A 16773-nucleotide genomic window follows, 5' to 3' on the forward strand; every position below is an offset into this window, starting at 1 on the left:
ATGTATGTATGGCTCTACTAATGTCCTCATACATAATCTCCACTTCTTCATCGGAGTGAGCCGAGGTCGGTGCGTATAGCGTTAGTGGTGTACTTATCATGTGGGGATAAGATGCCAATACTCGCCACGCTTGGCAGGCGGGTTGGCGAGCGCAGTAGATGTATGAAGGGGTCGCGGAACGCTGCTGCCCGTTCCGGTATAAAGTATCCCTTAGTCGCCTCTTACGACACCCACGGGAGGAAATGGGGAGGTGCTATTCTTAAACCGGCACCCCACGGTCATTTCTTGTACGGTTGGGGAAAATTGCAGAAATTTACTTATCTTTAATATAATAAATTCACTAACTTTAATTTACACATCCGAACAAAGTCCTCTTGTAGTTTATGGGATAGTAAAAATAAACACGACATTTAGCAAATGATACGTTTTTTATTAAAATTTTAATTTGTAATCTTGAGAAAAATCTTCCTTAGGATTCTGTTTAATAATAATCAAAAGATTACAGAATTCGTGAATAAAATTGTATTTCCTCGTCATTGTGAAAAAAACATTTATTCATAAAAAAAAACACTTCTAAACATTATTTTTTTAATTAGAGGCCCATCTAAGTGTCAGATCGTTGGCGTCTAGTTAAAAACCGCCCAATGTCTTTCAAAGGTCCTTTACACATGTTGCATAATGAGGTTCGTAATAATGTTTTTTTTTCCGCCGTGCCATAGCACACGTACGCATTTGACGTATTAACATATAATGCAACTGTATTATGACTCAGAAAGTCAGACTAGACCGTTCGTACGGAAAAGTGACTGTCTAGAAAACAATGGGAGTGAATATATTCAACGTGTGTTTTGCTCGTATACAGTCCATACATAACAACATACGAAGAAATTATTTAAGTTTCGTAGGTAATCGAAGTTTTTTTCAAAGACAATTGAAGTCTCTCTCTCCAATACTATTGATCATTTTCGTACTCATATCCTACCAATATTATAAACGCGAAAGTATGGATGTTGTTACTCTTTCACGCGAAAACAGCTTATCGTGTCTGTATGAAATTCAGTACAGAGATGGATATACATATTAGTATATATAGGCTATTTTTTAGCCGGGTAGCGCGCGAGTGATTCCGTGGGTACAGCTAGTCATTAATAAAGATAACCAAGTTGTCGTCCGCGACACTGTTGAAACAGTGCCTACTGCTAGCTGCTGCGAGTTTCTGTCTCTTAATTTTTACCTATGCGATAAAAGTTTTACCCATGTTTTACCAATTCCGTTCAGCGGTTGTGCAGCGGAAGCCAAACATATTTACAGGCGTTTGTGTGAGTAAGTTTTCATAGAAATAATGAATTCCCCAAAATATTGTCTGCTGTGTACGCGGAAATACCGAATATAGGGAAAAAAGATTTTCCCGTACGTAAAACAAAGCGTTGTTGAAATTGATTTGAAATTAAAATGTTAGTAATTTAGTGCGAATGAAGGATAACTTAAATATAACACATAATCTCCTATTATTCGCTAATAAACCACTAGGGTTTTCATGTTTTTGCAAGAAATAGTTAGCATAATCGCTAAGTTCAATTAGGTGTAGGTAGGTACTCCCCTTTATTTCCACAGTACAACAAACTTTGTTCTCGGCCGCTGTAATGCTCGGCTCTTTGTGTTCGAGCGACGGATTCTGGTGATGCGGCAGGTGACACTTGCATCGGTCATTTGGTTAACGTACTTTGGTATCCAACTAAGAAGGGGATCGTTTCAGCGTTATTGCGACGTCGCTTAACCCACCGTCCCATCATATTATTGTTATTTAAATTTGACGTTAGAGTCAGACAATGCAAAATAAATCCTTATTGAAGTGCAATCATAAATTGAATTTTGCAAATGATATATTTTAACACATAAAGGTCATTGACGTTCTTATTCTTAGTCAGTGGCATTATGCATACATGCAGATCGGGGTATTATATATAATCTCTGTAAATGTGTGCATTGATTTTTTTTAATTTTGATAAATATTTCAGTTCATAACAAACAAGATCTCGGTCTCTCTTTATTTTAATCCATTTCTGTGTGTACATTAAATAGGTAGTTGACGATATAATCCCAAAGTCCTTAGCTTTGTAAACGCCACAGAGTAAAAAGTGCGAACTGAGCAATAAATCTGATTAAATTCGTTTTGTTTGATATATAACTCGAAAAAATCTGAATTGTGGCAATATTTGGAAAGATAGCTGCAAACTATAACACATTCCATATTGACCATTGAAAGACGAAGCAAAGATTTGTGATCTATAATCACACAAGAAATAAAATAAACACGATTCAATAAAATAAACCCAACAGCTCTACAGTCTGTCCGTCTATTGATCGAGCTTAGAGAATCGAACAGCGTGACAACACTTATATGGCCACTTGGGTATGCAACATTGTATCATCGTCGGACATGACACGAACCGCCGATACCTGGAAAATAACTAAACTATTAGTGATTATAGTAATTGCACTTTAATGATGGTGTCTGACGTCATGTTTAAGCTAATTATTTATATTATATACCCACGGGCACTTCTAAGTGTATGTCCGAATGTGTCCGTGTTATATTTTTTTCTGTATGTATTCCTAATTGGTTAACTTTTTACCAACAAGAATATCTATTGAGATTTGAAATTTACAACCAATGTAGGTATATTGCCGACTTTTTAAAAGTTCATATTTACACGATCCTGTCAAATTTTAATAGCATTTTAAGTTCATATTCCATATTCACGTAAATTTATAGCTAATGTTCTTTTAGAAATCGGATGGTTTTATCAAAATTATATAACAAGCATCCCGACATTTTCACGATATTTCGCATATGATAGCATTGTTGCGTTGAATGTCTCTCGAGACATTTCAGGAAGCGTTAACAGTAACGGTGGCCAGTTTTCAGAACAATCGAGGCATATGCACGAACGACGTTCGATAGATAACCGGTGCTTACGCGATCTAAATGAGACTAGGAACCTTGCCTTATTCTAATTTCAAATCTACAAAAAAAACGTTATTGCCTAACTCAAGTTATTGTATGGTTTGAATAGACATCTACGTCGCCACAACATGGAGCTAAGTTGATCCTATTCTTAGTTGGATCGCATGGTACGGCCCCGTGTCGCACAACATCGGCCATTGCGAGAGAAAGCGCAGACACGCCGTCGCTCTGCCTGCCCTTCCTATGTGATAAGGTGATAGCTTATCATTGCTTAGGGCGACTGTGGTGGCGCGGTTGTTGATGTGTTCATGAAATATTAATCTTTGATAGTCGATGTATTACGGTTATATGAGTAAGTGTAGATAGCGGCTTGTAAAGTGAACGTACTTTAAATGGAATAAAATGCAATGCCGTTTAAAATCAATAAAAGAATGTTGGCGTTCTGCTGAGTAGTATTAGCTCTACTTTAGATATTCTTTGACCCAAACAAAATATAATATATAAATTAAAATTATGCTTATAAATCTTAAACATTAGAAACACAAACCCGTGTTCAAATTAATTACAACCTGATATCTATTCAGTCCCCACTTTGTACCTCACTGGTGTTACCTCAACTCAACCGCAGCTTTTGATAAGCCAGCTGAATAACCGTCCTTAGTTTCCGCGAAATACGACCTCCTTACGCGGAATTACGATATTGGCATAATGTCTGTTTAAACATATTAATATTTGTTTACAAATATCGCCGTATCGCAGTGTATCTTAGATACTGACGTTACTGCAGTACGTCTATAAATTATAATCGTATTAAGTAACCCTTCGAGCAAGGATACTACTGTATTCAAGTCTTTGTGTAGATATCAACTCTTATTTGCGTTTGGTGATGAAATGAGCCATTTTGAACATATGTTTATATAGATGGACTTAGATATTTCAAAATATATTATATATTATTGACTATATTGACCATTATTTGAATACTCGGTAGATAAATTAACTACGTATATCCTTAAGGTTTGAGTATATAATAAATTTAAACCAATATGCAAAATGTTCTTACCATCTGTGTCTAAACTTCCAAAAATCGTGAAGGTCAAAAAGGTATACACCACCATATAAAGTGGCTTGCTCTAAAGAATATATTCACAAAGCGACAAAGAATGAGCATATGTTAAATCCTCAGCGTCGATGGTGATATTTCGTAAAAGGGAGCATCCAATCAAGCGCCGATCCTGCGTTACGTCACGGTCCAGTGTCGCAAAATTTCACCGATAAGCCGAAGATACACTATCGTACACTTTGGCGATAGTGCATCGTGCCATATTGTCATATCGCGGTCCCAATGCAGCGACCGTTCGAGAGACAATCGGGGAATTGCGATTATTATCAACGATAAAGGCACTTGCGTCTATCTATTCGAGTTAGCTCCTTGTAAAATAGCTTTAACATTTTGCTCTACGTTTTGTCTTTCTTCCTCTTGCCTTCTGTAGTGGACTTTTTTTCCCGGTCAATTGCAATACAGACACGACCGTCGATGTATTTGCGGTAGCTATCTATTTTTAGCGAACCAATATTTGACGAATATGTTCATCGAGCTACAAAATCGATAAATAATTACGTATGTTTGGCATTATCTGAAATTATCCGTTTAACAAATATTATGTAATGTCCGTTTTATGACTGCGAGGAAGATAGTTTAATAATAGTTATCAAAGTGGTTTCTGGAAAGCGAGGTTCTCAGAAATATTAGTCACACCGTTACACGAGTTTCTCGCCGGGCTTCTCGGTAGAGGCAATCTTTCCAGCCGGTGATAGATTGTTAAACAGTTCAGAATGCGCTTATAAAAGTCCACTCCGTATAACGATTATACCCTGTGTAAGTTACAACGTCCTTTCCGACGTAAGTGCGCGGTCAATAAATTTTGCGGTCGATGCTAAATGTCCATTTTAAAATAAACCGCACGGCGAACGGACGGATGAATAATTATTGCCGTTCTCGCTTAATCAAGCGTTATCTATAATCGATAATTTAATTGCTTTAATGTCTAGTTACAAAGTCCGATAGTATTATCGCTGCGCGGCTATATCCCGGTTGCGTAGACGAGTTAACCTTTAGGATCAATGTCATGTTTCAGGATTGGCTTAAAGCGCTGGAATTCCCGCGATTCAGGTGGCTACTAGAGCTTCTGTGCGAAACAAAGGAATGAAGGCTTTTCAAGCGCGAATTTATTAGAAATTCTATTTCTTTGGAATGTAATTGTTTAGGACGTAAGGTACAAAATATAATGACAAGTACCTACATAAATGTTAAATATACAACAATCAACTAAACCGCCTTCCTAGTGTCATAACTAGTCCAAATTTAAATGAGACCACATGGCAGGCAACAGCTTTCAAATATAAAAAGAATCATTACAATTGGTACAACCAGTCGACAGTTATGAAGTAACAAGCACAGAAAAAACAGTCGAATGATTACCTTTTTTGAAGTCGGTTAAAAAGTTATATGAATTAAAATCCCTTAAATGAAGAAAATGTATTTTGCGTCCGCATGTTAAATTATTTTCATTTATAATTTCTAAGGACACGGTAATTATGCAATACTAATGACGGTACTGTGAGATAACTTTTAACAGGAGAATTACAAGATTAATCTCTATTAATGTGAATGTTACGTTAATATACAGTGGCATCCTACATAAGGAGCGTTTTACTCGATCTGATAGACATGAATATCACATCAACAAGTGACTTTTGTCGTGAACATAATTCGTTTGCAAATGTCAATTGTTCTATTTTCAACTGTGAAATTGAAAACGAAGATAAAACCTTTTATATTTAGTGTATCTGAAGACATTTGAATAATCTTTCCATAGAAATTGTTGTGACTTTTAAAGACTGTTTTTGCACAGAATTTATTGTTATTTACTACGCTATAATATTATTATAAACGTTATTACCAAAAGCATTTTGTTTTTATTTGAAGGTCTTATAATTGATTGATTGCTATTGGATATATGTCTTGTATATTAAAAAAATAGACTCTCTTCCGCTTTTCGCAGAAAAATCTATCCACTTTTACGTTGTTACGCCGCTCAGATTTGTCTCATTTATAGTAGTAGGTAGATATACGAATATCATGCTCTTCAGGTCATTAACAAACGAAAACCTTTTAACCTTAGCGCGACGCTCCTAATGAAGTAATAATTGAATGGACGGAATCTTACAGAGTAATTACGGCAATCGTATAAGTATAGTATAGTTGTAGATAAAGCCTCGGCGAATCAATCTCGGAAGCCCCGCGAAGGCGACAACGCTAAATGAAATTAGATTTGAAACGTATGGAAATGTTTTATTTCTATGTGTCGCGGGTTGCCATGGTGTGAATGATGTAACGATTACTTGGTTCTGTTGTATGCTGTAGCAGGATATCTACAGATCGATCTTATCGAGACATATTCCTGTAAGGAGCGAAGTTTTATTTTTTTTTTAAGGCCATGGTTTGATCGTTTTCATTACACAGCAGTTTTCGCGTTTCCAAGTATTGGTGGTGGTGATAATCCAAGGTGACATTAAGAAGAAATTAAAATATAAGGCTTGTAGGTTGACTAGGAAAATTCAAAGATTGAAATATAACTGTGAAATCCATCTTCCTCGTTTAATGCCATCTCATTTTCCATTAAAGGTTCCACTGCAAACAACTGGAGTAAAATATATTTCTGTTCACAGTTCACTTATTAAATGGAAATATTTTAGTTTTGAATATCTTTATAGGTGCTTTTATCAAGACGGATTTATCCGGGCCAAACGACCGATAGGAGGTTCCGTTTTCTAAGATAAAAGCTATCTTTAGCCACTTTAATCTTAGTGAAATCTTAAATATTATCCTTATGTACCTCAAATAATTGCCAAGATATTACACGAAGATAATTTATTAAATGAAGCAAATTAAATAGTTGTTAGTCAATTAGGTGGATTCAAAGGTATATTTCACAAAGAGAAACATGAAAGGCTCTTTGTATATTTCTAACTGGTGCTGTTATAGTCTATACAATGTTTGTTATTCAGCCCTTATAGTACGTCGTATCTATCGCCACAAACATTGCCTGTGATTTTTCTTAAGAGGACGCTTTATATAACCTATTGGTTATATGTACAATATAGATTTAGTTGTTACCTTTTTCACCTGAGCTTCAGAATAAATCACACTAAATTATTTATCTCTAAACGTGAAATACAACAATGTCTAGTTGTGAAATTTTCTACCCCGTATGCCTGAAAGTTTATTATATGTTAGTTTCGAATGAATGCTAAATCAAATACCGTCGGAGGATTCCGAGTGCGCAGTCGGGGCTACAACCTAATATCTTCGCTGATTTTTTTTCTTAACTGCTTTTTCCACATCTCAAACAGCTGCAAGTTAACAATGTCATAATGTAGACCTTGAAATGTGTAAGCGTTTTAACGCAAAGGGTTGGAGGGGGCTTGTTAGGTTATCCACCTGTGAAGGGCCATCGCTGTCTGAGAGCGCAATATTATACTTGCATAATGTTTTAGCCCCCTTCATGCGATAGTGGTTTACAATGCTTCAAAGTGTACCCATTGGTTTTTGAATACCACAAGTGTTATGGTGTAATCTATGTAAATGTGATCTTCTATAGATGTGAAATGCGCGGAAACGGCAATGCTAAATGGGCATAAAAACTTGATTTTTGAATGAGATGCCGCGGTTAGAGTGGGAGGAACGTATCTATTGTTTTTTGTTTCCAGGGTGTTTAACTTTTTCAAGTTTGAACGCGGTAGAAAAGAAGTACTAATGGTTCTTATATGAATTGTTGTTTTAATAGTTTTACTGTCATAATAGTAAGCGATATATGAATCAACATATCGACACAACAAAAAGCCATCTCTCAGTCATCTCCTTTAAAGCTTTCGCGTTTATAATAGTGTTTAATAGGAAAATATACAGTGCTGAGTTATGTATTTTTGTATTGGTTAAGATTATACGTAGACAGCGTTTTTACTTTAAAGAGATTGAAATAAAATATCAAAACCTGTAATGTCGCTTTTGTAATATGCACATACGTAACCAATTGTAACAAATGCATGAGAACGTTGATTATCTTCTCATAAAATGAACGCTGCTAAATGATAAAACAGGTCCAGTCCTGGTGCTTTCGTAAGAGAGATTGTAGAAAAAATTATCTTCCGGTTTTTTGTCGCAGCGATTTGGGTTGGCTCAGGTAAAAACGGGTACCTTTCCTTTTTATCTTTTGTTTTTTAGTCCCGTACTCACGGAGTTTGGGCACGGCGATCATGGGACGTTGGATGTTTTTGTGAAATGTATTGGTCGGACCTCGAAGAATTTGTTATTGTGTAGATATTGTGTAAATTTCGCACTCCCTTGGCTTTTTCAAAGGTTCGCATAAAGTTTATCTTACTCGGAGGTCTTGATACTTAGTTACTGGGTATGGAACGTAGTTTGATTTAGCAGGGATAAAATATAAAAGTTTAAAAGACAAAAAAGTAAAAATATGCTGGAATCAGTCGGAGAAAATATAATTTGAGTTAAGACACAATATAATAAAACTAGCTCGTTTTTGCCCGTGGTTCGTCCTGCCATGATCACGGACATTGCTAAACCCTTACAGATTTGATTTCCCTTTGATTTCCTTTTTGGCGGATCTCCTTGAATCAATAGCGTGCAATTTATAACATCGTTTATATGTTAATGATATAATCATCGATAATAATGTCCTAAAATACTTTTCTGGTCATTATTGGTATTAACGATATAACGACCCAATTGTTGAAGGACAAAATAATGAAATAATGTTTATTATGTGATATTTAACAGTATTCTCTTCCTAAAAATTAGAGCTATGTGCTGCAAAGTGAATTTTAAATTATAAATAAAATAAAAATAAAAATAAATTAACAAAAAGAATGTTATATCCAATTACATAGTTAGTAGATAGTAGTAATAATTCTGGAACGTCGAACCGTTGTAACGAAAAAGTTTTTTAGCTTCGTGCGTGATTAGATACAATGCAATTAGTAAAGCACTGCAACCGGGGACGACGTCGCCGCCGCCGGTGCGTCCAAGGTGACGTCACACGACTCGACCGTGACCGCGGACGTTGTTTGTGGAGATTTTATGAAATCACGCCCACGGGACTCCGGCAGAGGCCATCGGTTTACACAAGTACTATACACTGTTTGATTTGGCTGATGGGATGCTTAAAAAAATCTTGAAAGCTTAGATTTTTTGTAGAATTTTACCATACATGTGAATATGGTTACGTCATGGTCAAAAGAAAACACGTGAAATGCATACCCCGTGTCCCACATTATGTTATAAGTCTTCACTCTATGATTCACAATTAAATATACTTACCTTGTGACCTTTAAGCCATTACTACGGTAAATGGATATCCACATAATTATACCATAGCCTTGGGGAGAAAATTATATTAACTATTCAGTGGCAAAGTTCCTTTCTTTTTTCTTTTCGAATGTATCGGAATTAAAATTATTACGCCCATAAAATGATAGAATTGAACGGAATTAAATAATTGAACAATACTATAATATATAACAATATAAAATAATTATAGGAATAGTCAAGAACACCCTCAGGATTCCCTTTCTGAATGGAGAACAAAACTAAAAATTATTGTGTTTAAGTTGCAGCTTTTTAAAAATCGGTTGAGTAAACACAGTGGTATCTTACTAAGTGCACACATGCACGTAGTTTCATGTAGACTTTCATCTTCACCACCACAACTTGAACCAATTAGTATTCCCATACAAATAGCGCATTTTTGCGCGTTTATATAGCGATAACAAACTACCAGGCACCACGATGACGTTTAGTATGCGGACATGTTACGCGCTCGCGCAACTTAGTACGGGCTTATATCCTTTACAAATAAAGGTGACTTATAGCGGATGCTCGCTCTCCCTTGACATCCATATGAGCACGTTACACAATGTAGCAGACCGCAGACTTCCACGCAGGATTCAAAAGGCAATTTCTGCGAACGGGGCGCGTTAGCGGTAACCGCATTCACACGTCCGATGGTCCGGCGGTTTAGGTTACACGTTAGTTTATTGGCGTGTATCGATGATTTAAAGCTGCACCACTATGGTCTGGTGGTTGTAATCTTAAACAGATCTTAATGTTATTATCACTGGAGTGTTGCATGTATCGATGACATTCAGAACGCGTTTTACCTACGATTGAAGAACTTTACAAGCTATGGAATCGTTACTTTAGTTAGAACAAGAAGAAATCTAATTTTTACGCCGATGCGCAATTCGTGTCATTAAATGTATGAATGTAATGTATCCGTTGTGAACATTAATAATAATACAATTTTAAATTAAATGCTCTGTACGTTACTTCTTTTTAACGTTCGACTGCTAAAGTAAACTATAAAATTTGTGAATTAAATGAGCATAGTTTATTTTAATAACCTCCCCAATTTTATTCACGGTGATCTTAATGTAATAAAATATGATCATCCATGACTGTGATACCTTATAAATGCCTCAATGTGGCTGGTAATTTATTGCTGCACTCAATAACAAGAATAATAATGAACCCAACGCAATTTCCAGGTGGTAAGGTACGCGTTCGAAGACCACACGCCGCCGAACATCGAGCTGATACAGCCGTTCTGCGAGGATGTCCACTCTTGGCTCAACGCCGACTCGAGGAACGTAGCAGCAGTGCACTGCAAGGCGGGCAAGGGGAGGACAGGTGGGGACGATTGTGTCGTGGATGAGCGAGGTTGAATGATACTGTAGAAAGAATTCGACGGAGATGGTGTTTTATGTTCTGCTTAATATATGAGATAGAATTATAAGGAAAGACTCGAATAGAGCTGCCATTCATTGCCCTTTATTACAGAAAATGTATCATTTAAAATTTTAAAGCCTATTCATCGAAAAAAAGATTGGCTAGCAATAGCAATATGCACTAAACCCAAAAATATGAATGCCCCGTACAAAGCATTGCAACGTGAAATATAAATTTTTCGCTAGCCACTCCCGTGCAGGTGTATACAATCAACGTCTGAATAGATAAGAGCGAATTTTCAATTTCCCCGCATTTCACCTTTGTTGTTCGCATGCACCCGCAAAATTAACTATTTCATTCATTTCCTGGAAGTTTATTCTGCTCGAGTATTGTAAATTATTATATGTTGGCGGTTTAATTCCGTTGCTGTTTTGTATAGTTTGGACGGATGCGTTAAGGGGTTTATGTAAAGTACTAGGACTTTGTTGAAATTAGGTCAAGTTATGACAGCTGATTGATAGCATAGATTGCAGTATAGCAGGTGTCGTGTCGCTTAACTTTTGCCCCAAGTTTTTGGTTATAAAAAGACACAATAAAAAGACATGCAATTGTCACCTGATATTCACCCCGGTGAGATGAATCTCTTCAAAAAGATCACAGAATACCCATTGTGTGACTATAAGTCATTGTGGCTCATATTAAAACAACTCGGCGTTTACCGTCTTTGTTAGTAGCAGAGTATTAGCATATCTGTTCATAGCTGACATGATGCTAGACACCGATATTTAACACGTGTAGACTTAAGCACAAGCCAGCCTCATAAATATTAAAACATATTCGAGCCAGATAATACTGTGGGGTCTCATTCCCGATATTTATCGGAGATTGCGTAGCGGGCATAATAGTTCGCGCGGCGTTTGGCAACAAAGGTTAAGGCTAAATTATACGTGAGCGTATTGCGTCTCCTTTGAACCGAGAGCTATTGTGGTGCAGACAAAAAGGACCCCAAATTCGGTGGGCGTAATTGCGAAATTTCTTTACGACGCATAATTGGCCGAATAACCGTCGCGGTGGCGACTTTTGCGGTCGTAAATTTTGAAAAAAGGGACTCATTGTGCTCGCAGTTTTTGCCCGCTGGGGATAAAGGAGCGTGTAGCCATTCGAGATGAAAGGCGCAGAAAGGGTGAACGTTTACGGGATTTTTTTCTGGGGGTTTTTTCAGGGGCGTTAATGTACAGCAGTTTGGGTTTAGCGAGTGTTTTTTATTAAAGGTCTTTGTGTGGAAAATTTATAGAAAATTACATTTTCATATCGTCATTTACAGTTATTTTATAAAGGCCCGGTAATTTTGAGGAATACGCAACAGTATTTCATTGTTGATATTACATTGCTAAATTGATAGGACAATTTTGCAGTGTTAATAAACAAAACAGCATAAATACTTTTAAAAGTACTACAACTTAATATAAAGTAATAGAACCATTATTACTGATTAAATACAGTTGCAAATGTGAAACATAAATAGGGTTTCATTCATTCATTAAAGGATTTAATAAAACAATTATTTTATACACTACCTGCTGTTAGTGCTAATTCACTTTTTCAGTTGAAACCATCCATAATTATTATTACACTTGTATTTAAAAAAACCTAATGAACTACAATAAATCAATGCCTTAATCGAATCCGGCGTTCAATATAAATGCAAACTGTTGCGTTTATAAATTATTTATACTGCAACTATTAACATTAAAGATTACGGCTTTTTGAATCCGCTGTAATAATTATTCACTTTTTATTAAGTATTTGTAATTGGGGTGTGTTATCAATTTTCTTTTTGTATTGTTTAATTAATTATTGTCGTTTTTTATCATCAAATAGTTAAGGAGTAAAATAGAGTAATACAAATACAGCGAAATTAATACATTTTTTACTGAATCCATTCTTGTACGTACAAATGCTTCTAGGAATGCACTATCGGCTATGAGGTAATGTTTAAAATAGTTCTTATAACCAATACAATACAACTCTTGACTTGCAAAAATGTATAAAATAAATATTATGGTAATAAGTTCGATTTCTATACAAAAATTTCATAATTTTCTTTTAAGGAAATGGCGGGCTACACATTTTTTCTTAGGCATTTAATAGATACCATATAGTATGAGGCCAGTAATGAGAAAAAAAATAATGAATAAAAAAAATCATTATTTTCCAGGCACAATGGTATGCTGTTACTTATTGTACAGCGGGCAGAAGGCGACGGCCGACGAGGCGCTCAAATTCTACGGCACTAAGAGGACACACGACGAGAAAGGTATGTTTTTTATATATGTACATTACTAAATCTAAAAAAAAATTAAGCATAATTTTTTATTTAATTTAAATGCTGATAGATTACGTTAATACGAGGACTATAAACTAGGAATAATCAATACTAATGATTTGTATTATTATAAACTAGCTTTTGCTCGCAGCTCCGCACACGATAATTCGGAGTTGTTTAATAGCTGTTGTTTTACATACAAACCTTCCTCTTGAATCACTCGTATCTTTTAAAAAACTCATCAAGATCCGTGGCGTAGTTTTAAAGATTTAAGCATACATAGGGAAATAGGGACAGTGAAAGCGACTTTGTTTTATATTATGTAGTGTTTATATAGTTAAATATATAGAAGTTTATCGATCAGCTTTCACGGCTATACCAATTTAAATGATGTATTGAACGAAAACAATTGGAAGATACTGGTTGGTATTTGTTTCTGAGAATTAAGTACATGGGAAACGGATAAGAAGGTTTTTTCGGCGCATCCAATACTCTTAAACAAACATTACTAACTGTTAATGTTTTCTGTTTTCGAAACGTAACGTTTAACCCGTTAAATAATAAAATCAATAATTCGTGTTTTCAAATCCGTTGGTGAGTCTTTTATTTCTAACTAGCTGTACCCGCTACTTCGTTCGCGTTAAATAAATACTTAGATTGACTTACCCCCTTAGAATCCCCCCCTCAGACACCGTAACGATTTCCGGGATGAAATGTAAATAATATCCATTCTCGGAGTAGGTGCTATAACCATATCAAGTTTCATCAAAATCTGTTCTGTAGTTTTTGCGTAATTCTTATTCGAGATACAAACAGACAGACAGACAATTTTTTTTTAAATTGCATTTTATACATCAGTATGGACAAAAAAAAATCTAAATATCTTCAATGTACAGAATTTGACCCCGACCATTTTTATTATAGTATAAATCCTACTAATATTCAATGCGAAAGTTTATAAGGTGTGTGTGTTTGTTACTCTTTCACGCAAAAACTACTGAACCGATTGCAATGAAATTAGGTACGTAGACTGCTACACAACTGGAATAATATATAGGCACCTTTTAACCCTATATTCTTACGGGATACGGACTTATGCGGGTGAAACCGCGGGGCGCAGCCAGTTACGTATTTATATATCTGCTAATATCTTCCAGGCGTAACGATCCCGTCGCAGCGGCGCTACGTGGAGTACTTCGCGGCGCTGGTGCGCTCCGGGCTGCGCTACAGCGCCAGCAAGGTGCACATCCGCGAGGTGCTCATGTCGCCGCCGCCCGCGCTCACCGCGCACTGCACGCTCGAGATCACCGTGGCGCAGGCCGAGCCCAGCTTCAAGGTGCGCGCTAGTTCACACATCATTTCATCATCATCAGCTCATATATTATGTTCCCACTGCTGGGACACAGGCCTCCTATGCGGGTGTTCATGTTAATGATATAAAGTATTCTAATATATCCTTCTTAAAAGTATGAATTAAGTTATTGGGGAGTCGAGTATGCTTCGACATGATTTGGGGGCTAGCTCAAGCCGGGGAAGTACCACAGCCCCACAGACAACCGGCGTGCAATAGTGTCATGCTTAATGTTCTTTGTCGATTTCATCATATACATATATTAAAAAATATTGAGTGTCGCGCAGACGATGCTGGGCGCGCACGAGGCGCGGCGCGGCGGGCGCGCGGTGCGCGTGAGCCCGCAGTCGTGCACGCCGCTGTGCGGGGACGTGCGCCTCGACGTGTACGCCAAGCAGAAGATGATGATGCGCAAGGAGCGCCTCTTCCACCTCTGGTAATGTGCCCGCCGCACGCACGCGCATGTACATGTATACACAGGCACACGTACAAGCGCGTAGTAAGGCATGCACACCGTGCACATACACACATACGTATACACATGCAAACGAAAATACACAAGCACGCAACACAGGTACGTGCGCGTACGTACACGCACACGTACATGCGCGCAGGCACGAACGCAAACAAGCGCACAAATATACACGTGCGCAATCGTACATATCTACCCACACATCCGTTAAGTCCCATTACCGTACTCAATTAATTTGATTTAGGTACATACAAATATGATTGTTAGCATTTTTAGGAGTAGGTAATTAAATAGTTATATTAACTCGCACAACACCACCTCTTAGTTTTATAGCGACAGATATAGAGATATTTTAACTAATTATGTTGGTATATTGATATAGCTTACTGCGCTAAGTTCTACGTCACGTACAATCAAACGCCGTTTAATATTTTTTATGTTATCATTAATTTATTTATTGTCACTAAAAGTTGTAAATATTATTTCAGGTTCAACACGTTTTTCGTCACCGCCTGTGTGGGGTCGCAGCCGGTGCCGTCACCGCACGACAGTAAGTGGTTGTACATATATACATAAGTACATAGTATAAAACAAAGACGTTTTCTCCGTCCCTATGTCCCTTTGTATGCTTAATTCTTTAAAACTACGCAACGGTTTTTGGTATTTTTTTTTTTTAATAGATAGAACGATTCAACATCTATTAAACTACTCTGAATTAACGCGTGCGAAGCCGCGGGCAAAAACTAGTAGAAATATTAAATTATAATCTACAAGTTAACATTTAAAGAAAACCATTGTATTACACATGGCATTAAGATTAAAGACAAGTCCGAAAATATAAAATGTATGTGTATTTTCTGAATACTCAATCAAACCTGTTGCATTGTCAAAACTAGACCAAAGTTAAATGAGATAACGGGGTAGGCACTAGCTTTCAAATGCAAAAGAATCATCACCATCAGTTCACCCAGATAAAAGTTGTGATGTTATAAACACAAAAACTAATGCAGACTATTTGAGAAATTTCTCCTTTTTAGAAAGTTGGTTTTAAAAAAATTAATATCCATTGCAACCATACACTGTAAGTTACATTATCGTTTAATACATCAATTTATCCAAAATTAAATAAACAGAATAAACAATATAAAGGTTACGTTATAAAATTCCAGGTCCAAATCTAGAAACGTTCAAGCTAACGCTAAACAAATGGGAGCTGGATGACGCGCACAAGGATAAGCAGCATAAATTGTACAGTGCAGATTTTAAGGTATCTATATCGTTATTTTTATGTTTACATAACTTTAACCCAATGTTTTATTAAACTGTATATAATAGTGGAGTTGAACCGTTGATTGTAATGTGTTTTAATGTTTCCTTCAAAGTTTGGATATAATTTTAGCTGTCACAAATGAATGATTGTGTTATGTAATAATAACTTGGGAACCTAATTGTTTTTATTAGTGTGATCAGTAAGCTCGTATAATTCTAAGAGTAATATTATAATAGTAATATCGAGTATGGTTCCTTATAGACATTGATTAGTGGAAAACGTGCAAGAGTTTATCTATAGAAATGATTTTATGTAGTTATAGTACATTGTTTTGATAATATACGTCAATTTGACGTTGTTAATTGTTTCTGCACGATTGTAATCCTCTGCTCAATCGAATTACAGGTGGAGATAATAATTCAGAAGCAGCCGGAGAGCTCCAAGTTCAGCGGGCACTGCTCGCGGCCCTCCTCGCCGCCCTCCTCCACCGCCTCCTCCTGCTCCGAGCCCGACACCGAGCCCGACGCGCACTGGGACTCCGGTGAGCGCCCCGCCTGCCCCCACTGCCCCGCCTGCCCC

The 16773-nt window shown here is 36.7% G+C and overlaps 1 protein-coding gene across 2 annotated transcripts in view; it reads left to right on the forward strand.

The window, feature by feature from the left end:
* The window catches only part of LOC119840251 (phosphatidylinositol 3,4,5-trisphosphate 3-phosphatase and dual-specificity protein phosphatase PTEN), a 49779-nt gene that overhangs the window by 21692 nt on the left and 11314 nt on the right, over positions 1-16773 (forward strand). For both annotated transcript variants that reach the window (XM_038366766.1, XM_038366767.1), the window contains exons 3-9: positions 10595-10736; positions 12994-13092; positions 14259-14437; positions 14740-14888; positions 15413-15474; positions 16094-16191; positions 16600-16735. In XM_038366766.1, coding sequence (XP_038222694.1) covers positions 10595-10736; positions 12994-13092; positions 14259-14437; positions 14740-14888; positions 15413-15474; positions 16094-16191; positions 16600-16735 — 865 coding nt within the window. The remainder of the gene's footprint in view (positions 1-10594; positions 10737-12993; positions 13093-14258; positions 14438-14739; positions 14889-15412; positions 15475-16093; positions 16192-16599; positions 16736-16773) is intronic.

The sequence above is a fragment of the Zerene cesonia genome, chromosome 5 (assembly GCF_012273895.1).
Source record: "Zerene cesonia ecotype Mississippi chromosome 5, Zerene_cesonia_1.1, whole genome shotgun sequence".
Classification (NCBI taxonomy): domain Eukaryota; kingdom Metazoa; phylum Arthropoda; class Insecta; order Lepidoptera; family Pieridae; genus Zerene; species Zerene cesonia.